Source organism: Schistocerca gregaria, chromosome 8 (genome assembly GCF_023897955.1).
Source record: "Schistocerca gregaria isolate iqSchGreg1 chromosome 8, iqSchGreg1.2, whole genome shotgun sequence".
NCBI lineage: Eukaryota > Metazoa > Arthropoda > Insecta > Orthoptera > Acrididae > Schistocerca > Schistocerca gregaria.
In genome coordinates this window covers 368,843,157-368,868,619 of record NC_064927.1, presented here as the reverse complement: position 1 = coordinate 368,868,619, position 25,463 = coordinate 368,843,157, and the positions used below count along the sequence as shown (strand labels likewise).

The 25,463-nt window shown below is 38.6% G+C and overlaps 1 protein-coding gene across 16 annotated transcripts in view; it reads left to right on the top strand.

The window, feature by feature from the left end:
• The window catches only part of LOC126285428 (serine/arginine repetitive matrix protein 1-like), a 160,318-nt gene extending 136,303 nt beyond the window's left edge, over window positions 1–24,015 (top strand). For 7 of the 16 annotated variants that reach the window (XM_049984802.1, XM_049984795.1, XM_049984803.1 and 4 more), the window contains 7 exons: window positions 2,340–2,477; window positions 2,990–3,090; window positions 3,792–4,037; window positions 7,657–7,795; window positions 18,112–18,273; window positions 22,923–23,039; window positions 23,526–24,015. In XM_049984802.1, the coding sequence (XP_049840759.1) occupies window positions 2,340–2,477; window positions 2,990–3,090; window positions 3,792–4,037; window positions 7,657–7,795; window positions 18,112–18,273; window positions 22,923–23,039; window positions 23,526–23,630 (1,008 nt within the window). In that variant the 3' untranslated portion in view covers window positions 23,631–24,015. The remainder of the gene's footprint in view (window positions 1–2,339; window positions 2,478–2,989; window positions 3,091–3,791; window positions 4,038–7,656; window positions 7,796–18,111; window positions 18,274–22,922; window positions 23,040–23,525) is intronic. The other 9 variants (XM_049984804.1, XM_049984797.1, XM_049984798.1 and 6 more) reach the window with 4 other exon arrangements.
• Window positions 24,016–25,463: the final 1,448 nt, after the last annotated feature.

The window sequence follows — 25,463 nt, the reverse complement described above, 5'->3', positions numbered from 1 at the left end:
AAACTAGGAACATACATAAAAAAAAACTGCTACAGTATGGTACAAAAGTTAACTTAAAGAGATACATAATGAGACAAACAGAAATGGTATGTTCATTCAAAGACAGTAATTACACTGAAGTTACTGAGGTTAATGATGTTTATAGACTGCATAGAGGTCAGTATGCAAATGTTACATTATGTGCCCCCCCCCCCCCCCCCCCCCCACACACACACACACACACACACACACACGAATGACCATGTTAGACTGTGTTCCTGGGTGGTTACCGAACCGCATATGGTGAGGGGTGGTAATGCAGCCAGGACGTTGTGTAACGTGGATGTCTTGCTTGTTCCAGTTTTTATGGTAAGGGGAGGCATACTGACTTCCAAATCTTTTAGCATGGTCTTCACTTCGGTCACCGTTACGGTAACTATGTACTCTTTTTCCATATGCATCTTTCCAAGATGTGCATTCAGCCATGACTTCATTTTTATGGATGACAACACGTGACCACATACTCGGATCCCATTGAGCACATGTAGTACACATGGGGGAGATGTAATGCAGGATGTACACAAGCACCGACGACCATCCAGCAGTTGTCAAATGCATTGCTGGAAGAAGGAACGCCCTACCACAAGAACTCCCTACCAACCTTATGACCAGTGTAGAAGCATGTTGCAGAGAGTGCATTGCCATCTGTGATGATCACATACCTTATTAAGAACTAAGTCCCCTCATTTGTGATGTTCCTAGGACCATTATGAATCACAGTGCCGTCATTGTAACTCTGGCCTTAAAATAAAACTGTCACGTGTTCATCTCATTATGTTTTTCCTGTAGTTAACCTTTGTGCTAAGCCGTCACAGTTCTTTCTATGTACAGTCAAAGTTTCATTGAGTGATGTTACATGCAAGTGAGTTGCCATGAAACACACCAGAGTATGAGTGTAGTCTTGCCCTGATTTCCAATCTTACTATCATAATATTTTATATTAATTATTCATTATTTGCAGTGGAGGTTAACAGTAAAATGCTATCAGCAAAATGAGGTTCAAGTATGTTCCTGTAATACATTTTCCTGTTCAGTTCTTGCAATTTTAAGACTGTGAAAAGTTTGGTGGCATGGGATCTCCTTGCCTGACTAAATTCACAGGGTTTCGCAATTCCTTCAAATCTTTGCTGAATATCAGTATAATAATATAGTTCACACCATGGTTTGTTTCCTGGAGGATTAAGAAAACTTCCTCGAAATATAAATCCCAGGCAAAGTGTTAAGCCATACTCATTGCCCCATACTAGTCTACAATTTTGTTCACTGTATGAGAATGGGTGATTGTTCTGTATCCAATACTTAAGCCAGCCTGTTCCTTTGCTTGCTTAAAATCTGTTGTTAATATCTGTGTGGTTGATAATATCTTTAGTAAACACCTTGGGCATTATGGAGGGGATGAAGATAGCCCTGTAGATGTTCCCCCACACATCTATTTTCCTGTATCCTTTCATGTGCCGTATAAATTTTACAGCGTTGTTCCAGCATGTGAGAGTTGCTTTGTTCTGCTCACACTCAGTAATTGATTTTGTACTATTTTTCTCTGGTTATCAAAATTTCTATTACAGCATAAGCTTCCACTAGTGCCTTTCCTTAAGTTCTTTGTACAAAAAGCATCAAAACTGCCCTGTATTCAAATTTCTTTGAGGTGTTTTTGCTTTGCTTTTCAATGTGATGTGATTTGGCACATTCAGCAGCAGAATTTTCTGAATGGAGTTTTTGCTGAGACTTCTGTGCCTATAGCAATGGCATGGACATAGTACCAGGAGAAATAATTTGGTCTTCTGGATCTCCCTTCCTTGCCACAAAAGCTGCCACAGCATGGGAAAGATTACATGTAAATCAAAATCAAAGATCAAAAGAAAAATCTAAAAATCTTCATCAATGTAATTTTAAACATAAATATCAGCAACTTTAAACTTTTAACATTACCTTAAATGTGTATAAACTCTTGTCTTGCCACAAAATTGCAGGTAAGTATCTATAAAACATGCACACACATGTGTGTACGCCTCATCAAGATTGTCTAGCACTGTCAGGGTGTATTAAGGGAAGGAAGAAGCAACAACATAATGACTACTCTAAGGATAAGAAAGAGCAGTGTTGCGCTGAATAGGCAGAAATATACAGAGATATAAAATTGTGAGGAGGAGAAAGTTGTGGATGGAAGCTGCTATGATTTCTTTACTTCAATTTATCATTGTGTTTAACCGTTGTGTTGCTGGTAAAATCTGGCTGCTGTATAAGCAAAGCGTCATCTGCCGTTAAGGGTGTGACCATTGAGGATTCTTTTATTATTGTAGAGAAGCAACCACAGTTCCATTGACAGACTGGAAAGGCGACGATCATCTCCTGTGCCTATTAAGGAAGAAAGAAGGAAAAAACCAATCCCTGTATATTCTAAGTCACGAAGTATATCTCCTGCAGCACGTAAGAGGAAGGTAAGATGAACACACAACATGGTGTTGGATGAATATCAGGGAGATTATTAACTAATGTATATAAGAAAGCAAACTTCTTGATCACTCAAGTAAATTTTAACCCTTTGTGACATTAAAGGCATTAGTGTTTGCATTGTTCAATGAGCAATTAAAGATAAATGATAGTCATCTGGTATGTTACAAATTGTAATGTCAAAAAGTTTCAATCAGGAATATCAAAGAATTTTCTGAGTAGAAATATGCTTTTGTGTTCATTTGGTCGGTAGTTGAAATGATATTGGACATTTTCCAATTGTATGCTTAGGTACTTGAAAATTTTCCATGCACTGAAAATTAAAGCTTCTTGAAGAAAATGAAATATGAGATGGTTTTTACAACCAGTATCTTCAAATTATTTTGTGTGTGTGTGTGTGTGTGTGTGTGTGTGTGTGTGTGTGTGTGTGTGTGCGCTTGTACTAATCTGTTTCAGAAAACATAATTATGTATTTCTATAAAGTTAAATTTTCTTCTAGCATTCACGCAGCTTGTCAAGAACTCCATCGCCTTTTAAGAAGGTGTCCAGCAGAGAACATGAAGTCAGCCCGGAGAGGAAATCAAAAAACAAACCTAGAAGGTAATTGTTTTTGTTGTGCCTTGCACTGAAATATTCCTTTCACTATGTAACAAACAAACAAATGTTTATAAAAAATTGTGATCAATTTTGAAATATAGGCTTGTATTTTCATCATACTGGAAATGTATGTGGTTGTGTTGATAGGATGTAGAATCTTGAAATGAAATGTGCAGTGTGATATGCAGTACTCACTATTTGAAGGGACTATGATCATTTCTCCTATAATAATAGGGAGGATTGTGACTTACATGTAACAAAATTTTTCAAGTCTTCCTCCTCCGATGAGATGCCCGTAAAAGCATTGGAATATAATTATCCGTAAATTATTGTTAACAGTAAGTAAAAGAAGCGGCCCCTCTTCCAACATGCATGTGTATGAGTGCCGCCCCCCCCCCCCCCCCCTTTTCGCGCGCGTGCACACACATGCACACACACACACATGCACGCACACACACACACACACACACACACACACACACACACACACACACACACACACACACACTTTCTTTACAAAGGATCTCTCCTTATACTTCTCTTGACCTGAACAAAATCCACCAGTTTCAGTTTAAATGTTTTGTTTTTTAGTATTTTGTTTCACAAGTGGTTTATTTAATTCTGTAGGATGCATGTTGGAATTTTTGGAAATGGGTGAACAGCATTGGCAATATTTTCTTTTTCCTGTAATGTTGTGGTGGCAGGACATGGGAGGTGCTGATGGTCGGCCCTGCTGGTTATAGGTTTTCTCCAAATGCTGCCTCTGATCATCCTGTACAAGAAAGAATCTGTTCGCCAGAGGTTCGTCGTGAGAAGAAACGATCTGCCCCTCCAAGGCATTCTTCACCACCACCACCAGAGGATGACGATGATGATGATGATAGGGAAGAGATAGATGAAGAGGAAGATGAAAGGCAGCAGGAAGAGGAATCACCACCTCGTAGACGCAGGTATCGTGAAATGGCAAATTGCTGAAATACATTGTTTTGCAGCCTGGTCAGAGTTGCTTTTACTTTTTATTAGGTGCTGTTTGTTAAAAGGGCATCATAGGCCTTTAAAATTCTGTCAATTAAGTCTTCTCTGATGTGGGGGCTTTGGGTAACTTTTACAATTTCCTAAACCTTACCAATCCTTATCCTTCATCCCGTTTTTTTCCTTTCGACCCTTCTGCCAGGAGTAGCAGCCATTGCCTCCAAAAGCTCACTTGTTTCATTATCTCTTGTGTGGTTTCTCCTGCTACCCCTTGGTGAGGAGATATTTTTATTTGTCCTCTTCTTTCTTTTTTCTTCCCCCCTTCCCCTCAAAAGTCAAGCTTTTTTTGTAGCACTTCATAAGTGGTCTAAGCCTTTACAACTCTCTCTCTCTCTCTCTCTCTCTCTCTCTCTCTCTCTACAAAATCAGATGTGTTTACAAGCCCCCCCCCCCCCCCTTCCGTGATCCGTATGACCTGAACATGTTGCTGTACACAATACCAGGGCTGCCCAATATACGACTCGCAGACCACAAAGAGGCTCATGGCCATGAAGAATCCAGCCTGCCTTAGCCCGATGAAGTTTCTAGTGTTTACAGACAGAGTAGTAGTAAGTGAAGGCATTGCTTTAAAATTAACCTGCATGTGGGGTGAGCCGGTTCTCTTCCATACATGCCACATGTTTCCCCACCATTGACTCATGCATGAGCTATATTGGCCACATGGCAACACATGATGGCATACTCATCTGCACGCATGTACCTTGTTTCAGTTCTTTTTCTTTAGGGCCAGCAGCATAATATGTGTCTGATAATGACATTATTATTAGAATAGCTTCTTATAACAACTAATTTTTGTTCACAATTGACTTTTCCGGCATTTATTACCTTTGTCAAGCACCTGCGAATACAATTTTGGTGAGGATGTGAAAAATGTAAATTTCATTTTATTAAAGTGACTATATTGTACTCACGTCTAGACTAATGTTATCTCCATTAATGAACTGTCTTGCAACTGTCAATGTTTTAATGAGAATGTAAATGGCTAAAATATATTAAAAATAAATGTTAGTTAAGGGTAGTTTAACAGTTCCGCTCTTATGGTGCTATATATTTACAAAGATTATGCATTTGAACAGCGATATTATTTTATTAACTAAAATTTGTTAAGATTATCTTTGATTGTTGCATATGTTATTTCAGATTTCTCCATTTTCCTGTTCTGAGCGCTCAGTAAAGTTTTTAAGGTAGTACTTCGTTTAAATTCTGTATGCATGTTAAATATTTCTTGTATTTTCTTGTGTGTATGTAGATTTCCAGTTTTTCAAGAATATTCATGGCAAAACATTTTAGTATTTGGTGAAGAATTTGGAGTGTGTTTTCAATAGTAGATAGTATATGCAGTGTGATTTTGATTTTTCAAGTATAAAAAGAAGCTCAACTGATTATTTTTGCTCTCTTTAATGTGTTACTTATATATCTCTTGTAAAAATTTCTTCCTATTTGACCATTCACTGCATTTGAACAGGCCGGCAGGAACATTGATCTAAATATCAGTGAGCAAAAAACAATTACCTATCTGTTGGGAAATCACACAGGGAGAACGTTCCAGCCAAAATAACAGTGGGGAGTTAGACCATTGAAATAGTTGATTATTTCAAGTATCTTGGTTCGATTGTAACCAGCCTAAAAGGTACCTCATACGAAATAAAACAGAAACTAATTGCAGGCATGCAGCCAATAAAGCTTATTTCGCCTTAACAAGCTGTTTTCGAGACCCCGTACTGATAAGACCAGTGCTTACATATGCCTCTGAAATCTAGGCTCTGAAAGCAAAGGATGCCGAATCGGTGGATACATTAGAGAGGAGCATACTCATGAGAATCATCAGCCCAATTTGCAAAAGGGAAAGTTGGAGGAGGAGATACGACCATGAGTTGCACACCATCTACAATGTCCAACCTGTTCGAAGAATTGTGAAGTAATCTAGGCCGAGGTGGGCTGGACATGTGGCACAGATGAATGATACCGAAATACCAAAAAAGATGATATGAGGAAAGCAAAGTGGACGGAGAGAATGTGGTAAACCGAAAACTAGGTGGGAGGACAGAGTCTTGGAAGTAATTCAGAATATGGGCTACAGGAACTGGAAAAGACTAGCAAGGGAGCGGGATAAATGGAAGGAGATAGATGAAGAGACCAAGACTCATCAAGCGTTGTAGAGCCACAGAAGAAGAGGAGGAGACTGAATTTAGACATAAGTACTATCTCAAAAACTTTATTGAATTTTTAGGTCTTGAAAATGGATAAATCGGAAGTAATGTATGCAACAACCAAAGACAATTGTAACAAATTTTAGTTAATAGAATAATATTGCTGTTCATCTGCATAATGTTTTTAAACACATAGCATCATAAGAGTGAAACTGTCACACTACAATTAATATATTCATTTTCAATATATTTACATCATTTACAATCTTATTAAAACAGTGACAGTTAAGACATTTCACTAACATAGTAATACAGATGTCACATCAGTCTGGACCTGAGTACAATATAGCCACTTGAATATAAATGACATTCAAATTTATTCACATTCTCACCAAAACTGTATTCGAATGTATGGCCATAAATTGCAAAATAGTCTGCCATGAATAAAGATTAGTGATGATCAGTTTATATTTTGGTGCATCTATTCTAATAATTCCTTGTTTCAGCTCAGACTCACTGGCTGTCGCAGTGTATGGGCATTGCAGGCAAAATTTTATTGGTCTCATTAAGTTTTTGTATTAGTCATTTCATTTTTCATCAGTTTTAAGCTTTTAACATTCTACTAGAAATACATATTGTCTTGACTGCCCAGGAAAAGATTTGTTTTATTTCCATTGATTTAGTTAATTTACGAAATCTTTTGGTCTGGTCCATATTATTGATCCATGTTAATAGTTCAAAATCCTCTGACAAGTCTTTCATCATCTTATGAGTTATAAATAGCATACATACTTTTGACCACAGAAAAGCACCACTGCCTTTTGATCATACATCTGTTCTATATAATCAAATTTGTGTCAAACATATAGTTCGACTGTGTATCTGTGAAAGTCACAAAATCTGACACAGCAGTATCATGGAAAATATTTTGGTGCATCAGTTGTATTTATCTGCACTCAAATACTATCAGTATAGATTGTTAGTGACCATTAATTTTTTTTGTGTGTGTGTGTGTGTGTGTGTGTGTGTGTGTGTGTGTGTGTGTGTGTGTGTGTGTGTGTGTGTGTGTGTGTGTGTGCAGAAATCATCTATATGTATACCAACTGTATTGCAGTATTTAGGTGAGAAAAACTTGTTTATTAAATAGGTGATATTGAGATACAGAAATTTCTTCAAATAGGAACAGTTGTGAATCAGATTTTAGGGATTGCAACAGTATGTTGTCCTTTTTTTAGTCCCAGTTCTGCATTACTCATATTTCATATCCCATATTTTCATTTACTTTGCTTGGTTAGGTAGTGACAGTAACTTGTTTAAATATGTATTTTAATTACAGTATTCTGATGAGTAAGGTATGTTTAAAATTTTAAGTGTACTTTATTTGCAGCAATGAGCACAAGACTGTGAGGAAACGGTCCGAGTCGCCTATCGCTTCTAAAGTAAAGAAACATGAAGAAAAGAAGCATAATGTTTCTCAGAGTTCAGAGTCTCCATCTCCAAAAAGAAATAAACTGGAATCACAAGAGGTGAGTTAAAAAATAATGGTTCGAGGCATGAGGTGTTCCAAATAATGTTCGGAATGCCATCCCAATGTTTTAGTTCATCTCTGTGATCTTTTTAGATTAGAATTTTATGTAAGAGGGAAAGAAACCTTCTAGTTTGTGTTGTATAACAAAAACACAAAAGAGTAGACATGTCTGTGGGACATTTTTTCAGTTTGAGAATTTTTTGTAGATCATGATACAGATTCTGTACTGGTTAAAAGGTGGGTTGATAAAAGAAAGGACAAATGGGATTATAAGGTGTACATAAATCTTGTTCAGGTCATCTGAGCATGGTCACAATGTTTGTGTACTTGGGCATTCCATTTAGAATTGAATTAGATACCCATAAAAATTTGTTTTCGCCAGCTGTTGAAGAAACAGTGCCTCATATTGGTATGCATGCGACGATGTTCATGTCAGGTTCTACTTGTGATATGTTCTGGATAGCCCTTGGGACAAGAACCATTTGTATACTCAGGAGGAGGATCATGTTAGTGTCACTATCCTGCAGTACAGGCTCAAATTGTGAATATTACTCACTTCCTCCTGCTTAAGCAAATAGAGCATAAGGGTTGATTCTTCTAGCATTCTATGTGATCGACAGTGGGCTTGATGGGACTCCGGGAAGCACCATTTATTCATGGGTAGTTTCACAGAAAACCCCACAAAAGGGGCTTTTTACTATATTTGCACTGTCACCAGTGACCCAACACCCAGCCAAGGATTCCAAAATGGCCATGCACAGCAAATGGCTGAAATTCTTATGATATATTCCTAAGAATCCGGTCTCAAGCAACCTTGAAAATTTTCTAGATGCCTTTATCTGTTTCCAATATACAGAGGTAAAAAAATTACGCTGCTTGTACACATTAAAAAACGCAAGAAAAATGTGGTGTGAGGCAGAAGTGTAGTTTATATATATATAATTATGTAGCACAGAGTAATATGCTGTAAAGTATCTCTGTTATCATTTGGGAATCCCATGTTGTAGTGGTGAAGCGCAAATTTTTTTTGCACATAAAATCCAGTGATTAATAAATCTCTTTTCAGATGTGTTACAGGCCCTGCTGCAGCAAGGAAAAGAATTGAACCAGTGGAAAAATGCTCTTGTTGGAGCACAAAAAAGCAAATATGCTCCTGTTTAAAAGATTCTGACTAAAAGTGTGGTACCTTCCTCAGCACCATTAAAAATGTTCCCAAAAATTTTAGCTTGCAAACAAATTCACATGTTTTATGCTGAAAGAGGAGAATACAGTGGCAGCAACAAAGAGACAGAACAGTTATAAATACAAGAAGGTGGTAAACAGTAGTTTTGTTATAGAAAGAGTGAAGGAGACAGTGGCAGTGTTTGAGAAAGATGGCACAGTGGCACTGGAACATACTTGACTGTGAAAGAAAAGAAAAGAGTGGAGGCAGTGTCAGTGGCATGGGATTAAAGAGAAGGAGAAAATGTAAGGAGGGAGAGCCAGTGATAATGAGACAAGAATATATGGCAGTGACAATGAGGAAGAGAGAGACAATGACAGAAGAGAGGGCAGCGGCAGTAGGAAGGAGACGGGAGACAATGACAAACCCAAAGAGATGATGACATCGAGTTGGGCTGGATGAGAGAGTGAGACAGGGCAACTGGGAATGGATGGTTATGAGAGACTTGCAGTGACGGACTAGTGGATGTAAAAAAGTTAAAGTTGTGGGGAGCTTGTGGAAGTTTGAGATCAGCTGCATGTTTTTTAAAAAAATTGTTGTCATGCTAAAATATTTGGGGACATTAAAGGTGCTGAGGAAGGTAGCTGGTGCCCTACATTTCAATCAGTCTTTTAAATAAACAGAAACATAATTCACATTTTTTTTGTGCTTCAATAGAAGCATTTTTCAGCTTTTCAGCTGAATGACCTTAGTTTCAGCTTCATTTGGAGTGGACATGATTACAACTGTGCATGATTTAAAAACGAAAAAACTAGTTACTTTCTCTCTTACTATTCACTGTAGAGTTACACAAGCAAATTAAAGGGAAACTAAACTAAAAAGATTTTCTCCAGAATACAAGAGTTTCTGTTAAAAATAATATTAATAGATGAAAAATTAATCACCAATCAAGAATAGTTCTTTGCTACCTCATCAGCAGAGGGCAAGTATACAACCTTACATTTATACAGGGTGTATCAAAATGAATTATCTGGTTTAAAAGAAATCATAACTGTTCTGTTATTTGAGATATGTGTGTGAACAACGTACTGTTGGAAAGAGCAAACTCTCGAGGTAACAGCAGTGTGTGCCAAGTTCAGTTCTAGTAAAAATGGTGTTGGGACAACAGAAAGCATGTTGTGTTCTATGCTTTCTACAGTGCGGGTCAGTAATAAATGTTCAGCGTGACTGTCTTACTAGGTATGGTATGGATCCTCCTACATCCCAGAGCATTAGATGATGGCATGAACAACAGTGTAAAGGCAAATCGCCAGGCCGTCCCCAAGAGTCTGACACAGATGTCAAACGCATCCTCTGTAGTTCAACAAGGAGTTAACAGAAATCCATTTGCCATGTAGCTTGACAGCTCAACGTGCCCCCAATGTCCATCTGGCATGTGTTGCCTCGACGTTTACACATCAAACCATACAAAATTCATCTACTGCAAGCTCTCCATGAAGGTGACAAACAGCATTGTGTGGAGTTCTGTAATTTTGTTCTAGGCAAGATGGAGAATGACAATTTCCTTCTATGGTTAGTGTTTAGTGACTACGCAACATTCCATTGAAGCGTTACAATGTGACAATAGGTGGTACGAAACAACCATGGGAAGTTGAACAACATGAGAGAGACTTCAAAATTTAATGTGTTTTGTGCATTGTTGCGGGAAAAGGTATTTGGTCCATTTTACTTTGCCGAGAACACTGTTACAGAAAGCACGTATCTCAATATGCTTGAGATCTTTCTTTTCCCACAGTTCGAGTCTAATTTGAACATCTTCATTTACCAATAGGATGAGGCACCACCACACTGGCATCTGGAAGAGCAGAATTACAGTTTGTGGTCATAGCCTGTTGGAAAACAGCTCGATTACCTTGTACCCAGATACCAACTTCAATTTTTTGATAGTTTTTACTAGCTGTTACATTGCGATTTTTTAAGAATTGATGAAATTAAATCCCACAAATTATTGTATAAACGTTGTATTTTACATTTAATTTCTTTCATATACACAGATTATATACAAAGTATAGGAGGGGATTGCCGTTTTTAATCATAAATGCCTGTTACATGTGTTCACGCTCATATTTTTGGGGTTTTAACGTTCCCCTCAATTCTGCATTTTACTCTGATTTGCATTTTTTAAGTCTGGACTGCACAAAAGTGTAAAAGAGGGGTTTCGCTGTACAGTGAATGACCTTGGTGGCACACATCCACACCATATCCTTGTCTGCTCTACATTCCTCTTCACTCCCAAGAATGACGATTTAGAGGGGAGGATTCATGACTTTCACCATAGTGAGGAGCAAGAATTTCCCTGATAATACCAGAGCCCATGGGAAGCCCGTAAAAACATTTCCACCATCTCTTATTGTATGTAAATGAACTAACCAGTGGTTGGTACACTATATTTGCTGTGTTAGCCCTCCTTGACTTAGACTTTTGTACCACACAACCACTGCTGCTGTCAACATCCGGAACGTAAAACTCAGAAATTTTGGATGATAAAATTGTGTTCCACATATTTGCATCAGCTTACAGCATTCACAGATTTATCACATATCTATACTCAGAGCACCTGCAGTCACTGTGCTCAAATATCACTGGCCCAGGCCATCTACCAACAAGGGAACAAAGTCAGCTTTGGCCAAGCATTTCGGTGAATCCACAGTGCTTCAGAAACGGCGCAGTGTTCAAAGCACCTAGACCACCTAGGCTTTTCACAGTGCAACTGCTCTGCCTCACTTCAGAACCTTTCCTCAGAAGCCACTACCTATTTGTTTCCCTGCACCAAAGCAAAGTTAAGAAAATACAGTTATGACATTCAGTTAGTATAGCAAAGGTAATGACGAGGTATTGAATAGAATAGGAGAGAAGAGAAATTTGTGTCACACCTTGACTAGAAGAAGGGATCAGTTGGTAGGGCATATTAGGAGGCATCAAGGGATCATCAATTTAGTATTGGAGGGCAGTGTGGAGGGTAAAAATTGTAGAGAGAGACAAAGAGATGAATACACTAAACAGATTCAGAAGAATGTAGGTTGCAGTAGGTACTGGGAGATGATGAAACTTGCATAGGATAGAGTAGCGTGGAGAGCTGCATCAAACCAGTCTCTAGACTGAAGACAGCAACAACGGTAGCAGCAGCAAAGCGATGTGTGATTGTAATGTCACAATTTTTACTAAATAAATAATTCTACAAAGGTGCCCAACAAACAGCTTGTCACTCTGGTAAATATACCAGAGCTGTATTTTTGAAACATTAGTCAAATAACTGTGTGATTCAGTAAGCCACAATGGATTACCTCTCCCATACTTCGTGGACTGACTTAAAACTTTATATCAACCCGCTGATGTCATTAAAATGCCACCCTTCCTTTCTAGAATGCCTGATCAAGCTAAGTGTATGATATATTGCCATGTTAAGAGGCACATAAAACAAATTCTAGAAGCAGTTGGCAGTGACGCGGAAGCGTGCTCTACACCTTTCTGTCATTCAAGATAAGGAGACACACATTCTATGAAAGGTACACATTCAATACAATCCAAAATAAGTCTAGTCTGAGATTCAGTATAACAATTTGTAGTCACAGGTACAGCAAAACACAGAGAATAACCAGTTCTTTAGCAGTGCCATTCTTGTACATATTTGAAGTTAGAATCTACATTGGTACTTCGATCCCCCCCGCCCAATTCTATGCCGTAAATTTGTAGACTTGAGAAAAACTCGTCAGATCAATGCTAATAATTCCCGTTTTGTTTACTTCGATTCTGCATTATTATTTGACGTCTTGCTTGGCTTCCTCCCATTTTCTTTGTCTTGACATTTAATACGACTGAATAAATTATATATATATATCTAAAAACAAAGATGATGTGACTTACCAAACAAAAGCGCAGGCAGGTTGAAAGACACACAAACATACACACAAAATTCGAGCTTTCGCAGTCGGCGGTTGCTTCGTCAGGAAAGAGGGAAGGAGAGGGAAAGATGAAAGGATGTGGGTTTTAAGGGAGAGGGTAAGGAGTCATTCCAATCCCTGGAGCGGAAAAAAGGATAGGTATATACTCGCGCGCGCACACACACACACACACACACACACACACACACACACACACACACACACACCTGTGTATGTGCGGATGGATATGTGTGTGTGCGCGTGTGTATACCTATCCTTTTTTCCCCCTAAGGTAAGTCTTTCCGCTCCTGGGATTGGAATGACTCCTTACCCTCTCCCTTAAAACCCACATCATTTCATCTTTCCCTCTTTCCTGACGAAGCAACCACCGGTTGCGTAAGCTCGAATTTTGTGTGTCTTTCTACCTGCCAGCACTTTTGTTTGGTAAGTCACATCATCTTTATTTTTAGATATATTTTTCCCATGTGGAAAGTTTCCCTCTATTATATTGAATAAGTTATAAGTGTCACAAAAGACAGACAGTTCACACTGTGGTTGGTGTTGGATTTAAGGGAATGTTGTAGGCCATTGCGGAGAGGTGCATGAGAGAGGAAATGCTGACATAACCCACAACCGGAGATGATAGATAAACTCCAGTGGAAGACTCTGCAGGAGAGATGCTCAGTAGCTCGGTATGGGCTTTTGTTAAAATTTTGAGAACATACCTTCACCGAAGAGTCAAGCAGTATATTGCTCCCTCCTACGTATACCTCGCGAAGAGACCATGAGGATAAAATCAGAGAGATTAGAGCCCACACAGAAGCATACCAACAATCCTTATTTCCACGAACAATACGAGACTGGAATAGAAGGTAGAACCGATAGAGGTACTCAGGGTACCCTCCACCACACACCGTCAGGTGGCTTGCGGAATATGCATGTAGATGTAGATGTAGAACCAGCATTACTAACACAGCTTGCATTTAGCTTCACTGTGGCAGCAATTGAAAAACAGGACTGTCAACACGAAGTGTTCCAGACTAAGCCAATATGTGATGGAGGGGCCCAGCCGCCAACTTTTGTTGGGCCACTTTAACTCGGTATCGCCTTTATGCTTGTATTTTTGATGCACTATATTCAGCAACAATATCTATCGTCAACCTGAAACACTGATTCTTGAAGAATATGCTTCAAGGAAACATCAGCCATTTCTGGCTAGGCAGCTCCTACTGGCTGAAAACTCGTTGCATCACCCAAAAGCTAACGCAGCCACCATACCACACCAATGCATTTAAAATGAGCTCAACACATTGTTTAGCGCACTATGTAATAAGTTAACAGACCTTATCGTATGAAACATTCAAAATTTCTAAAGTACTGGATTATGAAGTAGCAATTTTACCAGCACTCATAACATCAAATGACGTAACAAAATTGCAAATCCATGAATAAACAAGAAAGAAATTTCAAAATTTTACGTTGTATAATAGACCTCTTAGGAGAAAAAATGTGGATTTTGCTGCTAGTAATACTGTATGGTATGTAATTGGGGCGGGGGGGGGGGGGGGTGAACCATTTTTGTGTGTGATGTACGAGAAATTGAGCCATTTCCTAACACTTTGCTGCCACAAATTATACCTTAAAATGTGTAGTTTTGAGGATTCTTTCAGTTTACATTCACTTTGAAAATAGCAAAAATTTATAGGCTACATGGTGAAATGAAAACTGTGAAATACAGTGTAAACTGCCAGATTACATCATCTCAGATGTCCGTTTTCCACCTGCAGCCAGTAGGTGTATAGCATGGCGCTGTCACACTAATGCAGTGGCTCCTAACACACAGAGTGATAAACAGCCAGCTTACTTGACGACTTGTTCCAAAGTACAGTTGATGTGAACAGTGTGTAGCAAATGGAGTGACTGTGGCTTCCACTTAGGTTTAATTTACATAGGTGGCCTCCTATGCCCTTCACTCCCATGCATTAATTTTACCTACAGTAGTTCTGCGCAGAGCCTGTCAAATGCAGAATGTATTATGGCTCTACCAACTGCAGCCAATGTACACTACTCCATTTGTTACGTGTGGCACCATGAGTAACAGGACGTATTTGTTGCAGTCCTCAATAGTGTTCAATGCATTATGATAGCAGGCAGATTTTTATAAATGTAATGGATTGCTGGGACAGAGAAACATTGAAATAACAGCAGGCTTAAATTTATTTCATATTCATTGGTATAAATAAATACCGCATGTGAAGGAAAACATATGTATATACGGGATTTCACAAAACTTGGTGTGTTTACACTACAGCGAATGCTCAGTTCAGAACAAGAGGAAATGGTGTGTATTGGCAGTAGTGCAGAACGTTCCACTTCAACCACTTACGCACAATGAACAAGGTAAAGTTGTACAAGCAATACACTAGAGGGCACTGCACTTGCATCGCCAGAGCATGCTGCACTGCCGTTGACTACAGAAGGAAAATGCACCCCCACATGTAAGCTTCCAACATATTTCGTTGTATTTGATGGTTTTTGGTTTAATTCGCCCTGTTCATCAGGTTTTTTTTTTTTTTTTTTTTTTTTTTTTTTTTTTTTTTTTTTTTTTTTTTTTTTTTACACACACACACACACACACACAAAGGAAAGGTCTCTGAAAAATTGAGTCATCATTATAGTATGTTGGAAAATAGCTCAATTGCCTTGTATGTTACAGATCTGTGATAATTTAAGAACTGATGAAATTCATTACTACAGGTTATTGTATAAACATAGAATTGCACATTTAATTTCTTTCACTAATAGGGATTTTATACGTGTTTGAGACAATTTTTAATCGTATATGCCAGTAATGTAAGTTTTTGTTATTATTTTGAGAGTTTTAAAGTTTTCCTCAGTTTGCGTTTTTGAAGTCGGCACCACATGAAAACATAAAATAGGGATTACGGTGTTACAAAGTTTTGGGGCAGATAAGTTTCTGGCCACAAACCAGCACAGATTTGGAAACCATTTCTTGCATGAAACTCAGCTTGTGCACTCTTCAAACAATGCAAACCATAGTTGAAGGACTCCATTCCTAGATTTCCAGAAAGTGTTTGAAACGGTATCAACCTGGAGACTGTTAACGAAGATCCAGTAATACAGAACACATAGGTTGCCAGGTATGTAAGTGGCTTGAAGATCTTTCTAGTAGTAGAACCCAGTACATTTCCTGAACAGCGAGTGTTCATAAGAGACAAAAGTATAATCAGGAATGTCCAATGGAGGTGTGATAGGATTGTTCTTGTTCTCTGTGTACATAAATGACCTGATGGATAGGGCGAGTAGTATCTGTGACGGTTGGTGATGACAGTGTAGTATACAGGACTGTAGGATGATACAGGATGACTAAGACAGAATTTCTATTGTTTATGATGAGTGGTAGCTTACTCTAAAAGTGGGAATATGTAAGTTAAAGGAGATCAGTAGGAAAATCAGTCCTGTAATGTTGAAATAAAGTGTTAGTGGTGTGCTGCTTTTCATGGTCAGCGTGAATTGAATATCTAGGTTTAATGTTGCAAAGTCACAGGAAATAAAATGAACACACAAAGTTGATTATAAGGAAGGCGAATGGTAGAGTTTGGTTTATTGATATAATTCCACGAAAGTGTAGCTGAGCTACAAAGAAGACTGTGCACAGAACACTTGCATTATCCATTCCAGAATGCTACTAATGTGTTTGGGAATCCCACCAGGTCATATTAAAGGAGGATGTCAAAACAAATCAGGAACATACTGCTATATTTGTTGCTGGTAGGTTCGGTCAGCATGCAAGTATTATGTAAATGGTGGATGAACTGAAATGGAAAGGTTTTCTTTTCACAAAACACTATTTAAAAAAATTTAGAGAACTGGCATTTGCAAAAGACTACAGAATGATTCTATGGCCACAGACATAAAACTCTCATAAGGATCGTGAAGATGGAACAAGACAAAATAGTGAACGAGAAATGGAGTGGCTAGTAGTGGTATAAGATTCCCCTCAGCTGGCCATCATATAATGGCTTGTGTAGAATGTATGTAGATGTCTCCTTGCAGAGTTATGCCTAGATAATTAATGAACATGACTATGACAAGCAATACAGCACTAGTACTGTAGATAAAGCTGAGTAGTGCTGATGTTTGGAGACAGCAGACAGGCAGTATGGTTCTGGCTGACACACAAGATAGTGCAGTTTGGGTACTGGTCGGTCACTGCTAAAGTACAGTTAACTCACATAATCAACATGAATATTACGCTGGACTAATTAGAGACTGTTCTATTGTATGAGCACTTAAAATGTGCATCTCCAAAACCATTGCATTTGTAACAAAAAGAAAACAGTGTTCTTCTATTGATGCTAAGTGTTGTGTGAAGTGCGGTAGCGTTCTCGCTTACCGTGCCCGAGTTCCCAGGTTTGATTGCCGGCGGGGTCAGGGATTTTCTCTGCCTCGTGATGGCTGGGTGTTGTGTGTTGTCCCTAGGTTAGTTAGGTTTAAGTAGTTCTAAGTTCTAGGGGACTGATGACCATAGATGTTAAGTCCCATAGTGCTCAGAGCCATTTGTTGTGTGAAACATCATATGAACCACGTGTGCTTCGGCTAATGCTTGTACATATTCCAAAAATAAAATAAAAATATATACCAAAGTACTGGAGATAACACATGTGCCAGCTCTTAGAAGAGGATACCTTTTATACTGTGTCCACAAAGGTATGAGGTGATTTTGGTGGAAATGCATTCCAAGGGAGATACACACACTTGAAGGTGAAGAAAGATGATCCCCAACAATGTGGATTCAGTGACTGAAAACACACTAGAACATACCAGGCAAGTGGGAATGTATTGTTTGCATAGGTGCTACAGTTCCACCTAAAGAGACCGTAGACAACAGCTGCTTAGTGTTTCATACTTGATGCACCATATAGTGCTGAGCAACAAATGCAAGCTACTATGAATTATGCAAAACTGTTCTGGCTACCAATCGTCCTCTATATTTTCAGTGCACTGTTTTAAATATTTGCTGTTACAGTTACAAATAATGATGAAACTATCATGAATTCAAGCACACACTGTTAACATCTTCAGGTGAAGATCCTTTTTCAAGATCACATTTACTGCTGAAGATAAATTTTCTTTCAAACCTGTTTGAAAATTGGGAAAACAATTTTCATATTTTGTATTCTGTTACAGAAACGCGTTAAAAAGCAAGAGACATCTGGATCAGAGGACTCTGCTGAAGAGAGAGAGAAAGTGTCAAAAAAGAAAAGGCTTGTTTCAACTTCTGAGGAAGAAATCAAGATAAAGAAGAAGAAAAAGAAGAAACAGAAAGAATCCAGTAGTGAGTCTGATATGGTAAGGGTTTTCACAGAGTTCATAAAAGACATGACATTGCACACATTTCCTGTTTAAATAGTGTATATTGTAAATTCCCGAAGACTCTGTGAAGCATTAATTATGTATTGGTGGTGGTACTAAAAAGTAGTAAATGCTACAGGTTTTGAAAAGTCTGAACTAAAACACGCTGGAGCAAGATGAATTTGTTAGAGCAAGAAAATTTCTTAGAGTGATATGGAGATGACATTAACTAAATTTAGATTTTATGAAGTTGTTTGTTTTCATTGAAGTAAATTGAAAATATACTAGTCTAACAAACCATTTGTTTATATGTTTTAAGTTCTGTGTGTTTCATTTGGTGGATCAAACAGAATACCTTTCTTAATGTCCACATTATTAACACATTCACTGCCAACAGCACAAAGCTATGGATGTGTTGCCAAATTATATCTAAGTAATTGCTTTTATCAAACTATTTCCCCCACAAAGTTTCATGGTAGAGAGAAGGTGGAGGGGGGTGTTGCACAGATCATGCAGAATGTTGTTGTTGTCGTCTTCAGTCCAGAGCCTAGTTTGATGCAGCTCTCCATGCTACTCTATCCTGTGCAAGCTTCATCATCTCCCAGTACCTACTGCAACCTACATCCTTCTGAATCTGTTTAGTGAATTCATCTCTCCTCTACGATTTTCACCCTCCATGCTGCCCTCCGATACTAAATTGGTGATCGCTTGATGGCTCAGAATATGCCCCACCAACCGGTTCTTTCTTCTGGTCAAGTTGTGTCACAAATTTCTCTTCTCCTATTCTATTCAGTACCTCCTCATTATTTATGTGATCCACCCATTTAATCTTCAGCATTATTCTGTAGCACCAGATTTTGATAGCTTCTAGTATAAACTATTTATCGTCCACGTTTCTCTTCCATACATGGCTACATTCCATACAAATACTTTCAGAAATGATTTCCTGTCACTTAAATCTATATTCCATGTCAACTAATTTCTCTTCTTCAGAAACGGTTTCCTTGCCATTGACAGTCTACATTTTATCCTCTCTACTTCGACAATCATCAGTTATTTTGCTCCCCAAATAGCAAAACCCATTTACCACTTTAACACTGTCAGGACTGAGCGCGAGTGTGGATGCTCAACCGGCTGGTACTGAGCGATTTCACAGTTTTTCTGAATTTTCTATAGCAGATTTTATACCACAGAAAATAGATTGCTCTTTTGCATTTAAAAACTACGTCCATTCCCTTCAGAGTACTGCAAAGAAATAAACATTTAGGTTAGTGACAAGGGTTGTATATTCATTCGAGAGTATGCTGTTTTCACAGTGAAAAAAAAATATGTTTTAGGACCTCTAAGGGACATAGGATTTGAAGTTGTTAGTTTTAAATTAATAATTGTTGAAATATGAACTTTTATTAATAATCACACAGTTACATTGGCTTTTGTATGAAATATTTCGAAAAACATTTTGGAAAACAAATCCCTATGTCACAGTCTTCACAATAATATTGCGTGTCTTTCCTTGAAACTTTACCATATCTGGCCTTGCTTGTTTCTGGGCATACTTTACACCTTATCTGAGGCCACGTAGACAATTTTGTGTTTGGAATTAATTTTGGAAAATGTCATCCGCTTAGTCTGTTGATGGATGAACTATACTGAGAAGTGCATGAGTCTAAGAGGCCACCTTTGTGAACAAAGTTCTCTGCTAACTCTGTAATGTATTCAACCAGATGCTTGCTTGTATTTCGCGACATTTTGCACAAAGTGTATGAATTTACAGTCATGAGCTGGAAAATGTGAAACAAAGCTTTTTTCCATCACTTTATTTGTTTTCGGTCTAAATGATAGTCCGCCATTAGCTGGTCGCTATGATCCACACCAGCGTTTTTAATATTGTAGTCCAAAACACAGTCTGGCTTCATTTTTTCCACCATTACAAATTTAGTTTTTACACTGACATTTGTTGCCGTCATTTATGCTTTGTGGTCAAAAGAGAAAGTCTCTGTTGTCCTTCCATTTTACAAACAGTAAGTGATCTTGTCTGCGAAAAGAAAGCTTTTTTTTCCCCCTCCCCCCCCTCCACCACCCCCCTCCACCACCCCCCCTCCACCACCCCCCTCCACCACCCCCCTCCACCACCCCCCTCCACCACCCCCCTCCACCACCCCCGTCCACCACCCCCCTCCACCACCCCCCTCCACCACCCCCGTCCACCACCCCCCTCCACCACCCCCCCTCCACCACCCCCCTCCACCACCCCCCTCCACCACCCCCCTCCAATTTCTGGCCAACAAGATCCCTGGTAGTCCTTTTCTATTTCTCCGCACAGTATCAACTGCCTTAGTTCTTTTCCCCCACAAATAATGCAGTAAATCAGGGCTGGTGTAAAATCGGTCCAAGTATAATGTGTGACCTTTATTATGAAACAAATTACACAATCTGTCTACACTATGTAAAAGGCTGTTACCGGCATTTGACTGTTTCCCAGAATAAATTTCACAGTTCAGGGCGTACCCACTTTCACATATAAAAAAATTTACGCTATATTTACTAGGCTTATTTTTCATATACACTCTAAAACTCAGTCTACCATGAAAAGTGCATCTTCCTTCATCTATAGTAATATTTTTGCCTGGCTTGTAAGCCTTTCCACTTTGGGTCACGCATCTGTCGAATATAGGTCTTACCTTATGAATAGGATCGTGACCTACCTGGTTTTTAGGAATGAATGTTACGTTATCTACGAGATGTAACATTCGTAGAATTGACAAATATCTCTCTCTCTCTTAGCAGACACTTCGCCGCAAATGATAATTGCGACATGGGATTTGTTGACCAGTAGTCAGACAGTTTTGGTTTCTTGGCTAGGCACATAAGCAAAACAATACCAAAAACTTTACACAGTTCACTGTTGTCCACGTACGCCACACTGACTGATGCTTCAGTTTTCCTGTAGCACTTAGTGTCTCTATTGTCATCCTAGCGTAGCGGTTTGTCTCTCATTTGATCAGTCTGACCAGTTCTTAATCGAAAAAATACGTGAAACACTGAAGAATGTTGGTCAATCCCGTCTTGAATTCCACAGGATTCAGAAAAAAAAACAGGAAGCTGGGGAGTGATAGTATTGTCATCTGTCCACTGGCCAGAAGAATGTGGCAAATTGCAATGACCCGTTGTGTTTGTTGTCACAACGATGTCAACAGAATCATCTTCAGGTCTTCCTGATGGTTCACTGTCCGAGGGACTATTTTCATCTATAAGAAAATTCGTAAATATTATTTTTTTCCTGGCCAGGGTTTAAACCACAGAATTACGGAAAATTCAGACAAAAAATAGCTTATCATCACTCATGTCAAAACCTCCAATTTCTTCATCTAATTCTGAACCCCTATTGTTCAATAAAAACTCTATTTCATCATCTCACAAGGCCATGACGAAAATAAAGCGCAAAGCTATCAGCCGACAACAATCTAAAGTTTCGAACTGCCACTCGCCTGTTGTAAGTCGAGTGTGAGCGCGGCAAAGCAAATGACTCAAAATATACTCCTGTACCACCTCCAACAGTGACGTATGCTGCCATCTATATTTTTTCTCTGTGCTAGGATAACCAGAGAGTACTTTCAAACCTACAGAATATGAAAGTCATGCACTGGGAGTCGTTAACATAGCTGATAATAGGCCGACGTAGGAGCTACGTCGATCATCTTTCTGGGGTACTGTCGGACTGATGTAGGAGCTACGTAGCTAGTCTTGAAAGTGTTAACCGTCTCATTTTCTAATCTAATTCCCGCAGCATCACCTGATTTAATTTGACTACATTTCATTATCCTCATTTTGCTTTTGTTGATGTTCATATTATATGCTCCTTTCAAGAAACTGTCCATTCCGTTCAGCTGCTCTTCCAGGTCCTTCGCTGTCTGACAGAATTACAATGTTGTCGGGAACCTCAAAGTTTTTATGTCTTCTCCATGGATTTTAATGCCCACTCTGAATTTTTCTTTTGTTTCTGTTAGTGCTTGCTCAATATGCAGATTGAATAACATTGGGGATAGGCTACAACCCTGTCTCACTCCCTTCCCAACAACTGGTTGCCTTTCATGCCGCTCGACTCTCACAACCGCCATCTGCTTTCTGTACAAATTGTAAATAGCCTTTTGCTCCTTGTATTTCACCCCTGCCACCTTCAGAATTTGAAAGAGTATTCCATTCTACATTGTCAAAAGCTTTCTCTAAGTCTACAAATGTTAGAAACATAGGTTTGCCTTTCCTTAATCTGTTTTCTAAGATACATCATAGGGTCAGTATTGCCTCATGTGTTCCAACATTTCTACGGAATCCAAACTGATTTTCCCCGAGGTCAGCTTCTACCAGTTTTTCCATTCGTTTGTAAAGAATTTGTGTTAGTATTTTGCTACTATGGCTTATTAAACTAGGTATTATTCATGAGATTGGCCCTTCTGGGTGTAGGATGATATGAAAATTCAGGTTGGCTAATTTATTAATGCTACTGTTTTCATTTGTCATTTACCATTATCATTTAAAAATTAGTTTTGTGTGTGTATTTTTTACAATATTGTTCTGCTTTTTATGTCTTTTTGGAGATGCCTTATACGACAAAAAGTGTTTATGATGTGGCTGTTTCATGTCAACAGAATAGTGACATTGAAGTGGAGGGGAAGAAGAAGAAGAAAGACAAGAAGCACAAAAAGCACAAGAAACACAAAAAACATAAGAAGCACAAGAAACGCAAGATGGAGGAAAGTGATGCCGTGAGTACTTCATCCGAAAGTCGTGATTGGCACACCCTAAATATATGTAGCACAATAAAAAAAAGTTACATGTAATTTCATTTTTCTTGGAAAATAATTGAGCTGCAGTACTTGAATTGCACATTGAAAGAAATAAGTAAAGATCTTTTAATCATTCACACATGGTTTCCATCATAAAGGAGAGCTGTGGAACTAGTCAAATTGTACTGAAACAATTAATTTAATGAGTCGATTGTCATATTCCAATTTAACATTCTGATTTTGCCTCACTTTTCTGATTACAAAATGCTATTCCTTTAGCATCTCTTTTTTTTTTACGAAACAAAGATGGTGGGACAACTACTTTTTTGTTAATGTAGTAATGATGTGCTAGATACTATGTTACTTCAGAGTGGCATCAAAGTGTGTTCACTATTTTGTTACATTCCAAGAATTTGTATATTGTTGAAGCTGTTCGCTGTGCCTCAGCAGCTTTTCTTGTTCCAGGACAGTGACTCAAGTGTTGCAGAAAACACAGAGGAACTTGAAAGACGTTTGAGAGAACGTGCATTAAAATCAATGAAGAGAAGTGAGGACGACAATAGCAAGTGAAATGCTGATGACTGACTGCATATGTGCAGCTGTATAGAAGACGACGTTCCTTATTAGTTGATTCAAGCTACATGTTCAGACTGACAGATGTATAGCATTCTTCATTTTCCCCCACACACGAGCTCGCTGGTCAGTGTGAATGTAGCAAATGTGTTCAGTGCACCGTGAACTTGGAGAAGTGTTGGAATGTGATGTAATCATTGTGGTCCAATGTAACATTTTTTTCACAAACTGTGCCACAGAAGAAACATTTTAATGTATAGTAAGGTCTCATTTTGTAAGTGTTAGAAATGTGTGCTCATTAAAGGTGACTGAGTACTGTTGAAAATGTATGATGATTTTTCACATAAATATTTAAAGAGAAAAATAAACTTGATGTTCTTTTTTCTTTTGTCACTTGATTCTCATTGTGGTACTCTGTTAACCTGAAGAATTTTCATAAAGTTGTGAGCCTTCAACATGAATATGTTTCAGTAAGTCTTTTTTGCAGTGGTAATTACACTTAACAATATTAAAGGCAAAGCTATTGTGCATCCATCCTAAAGTTTATCATCATCATTGTTGCTGTCATTCTCAGTTCTCACTGATGATATTAGTAATCTTTGTTGTGGTTATTGTTACCATAATTGCTCAAATTTGTTTGGTTTGTATTCCTCTAATCACACATGACAGTTATTGTAAATCATATTTTAATCATCTCTTATTTTAAACAGATCTAATTGAAAATAGTTGGTGCTTTCATGAAAGTTATTTACATAATACTACACACAGTTTTCAGATGGTCACACTGTACACTGTAGTAGTGCAGTACTGGGCACCAGGGAAAAATGATTGCCTCCCCCCCCCCCCCCCCTCCCAACATACTTACGAAATGGTTGAGAAAATATTCAGTAATATGGAACAGCGGATCTTATCAAAATTTGGATTTGAGTGCAAAATTAAAATCAACTTAAAGAGGAAACCAGTAGCTTTTCCAATCTACGATTTGGGATCAATAATGAATGTAAAGGACATGGTACACAAATATATCTTTATTGGTATAATTTGTTGTAATAAAATGACAGGAAATGTATTTAGACATATCAGGAGTCCCATATCATTTCAATTGCCCACACCCAACTCCATTACAGAGCCTCCACCAGCTTGAACAACCCCCTGCTGACGTACAGGGTTCATGTATTAATGAGATATTCTCCATAAACATAAAAGGCCATTTGCTTGATACAATTTGAAATGAGACCTGTCCCACCAGGCAACATATTTCTAGTCATTAACAGTCCAATGTCAGTATTGACAGGCCCAGGTGGAGCACACAGCTTTGTGCTGTGCATTCATCAAGAGTACAAGAGTGGGGATTCGGCTCTGAAAGCTTCAGTGTATTTAATGTGTGTATGTCAGCTTCTACGCATGAGTAATGTTTTTATATAAAAACAAAGATTCCAAGACTTACCAAGCGCTAAAGCGCCGGTAGACAGGCACAATAAAGTAACACACAAACACACACAAAATTTCGAGCTTTCGCAACCGGCGGCTGCTTCGTCAGGAAAGAGGGAAGGAAAAGGAAAGGTGAAATGATGTGGGTTTTAAGGGAGAGGGTAAGGAGTCATTCCAATCCCGGGAGTGGAAAGACCTACCTTAGGGGGGAAAAAAGGATAGGTGTACACTTGCGCACACACACACACACACACACACACACACACACACACACACACACACACACACACATCCGCACATACACAGACACAAGCAGACATATTTCTGCTTCCATACATACATACACAGACACAGGTGATCTGGGGCAAAATTGTGATTCACTCAAATAGTAGCACATGT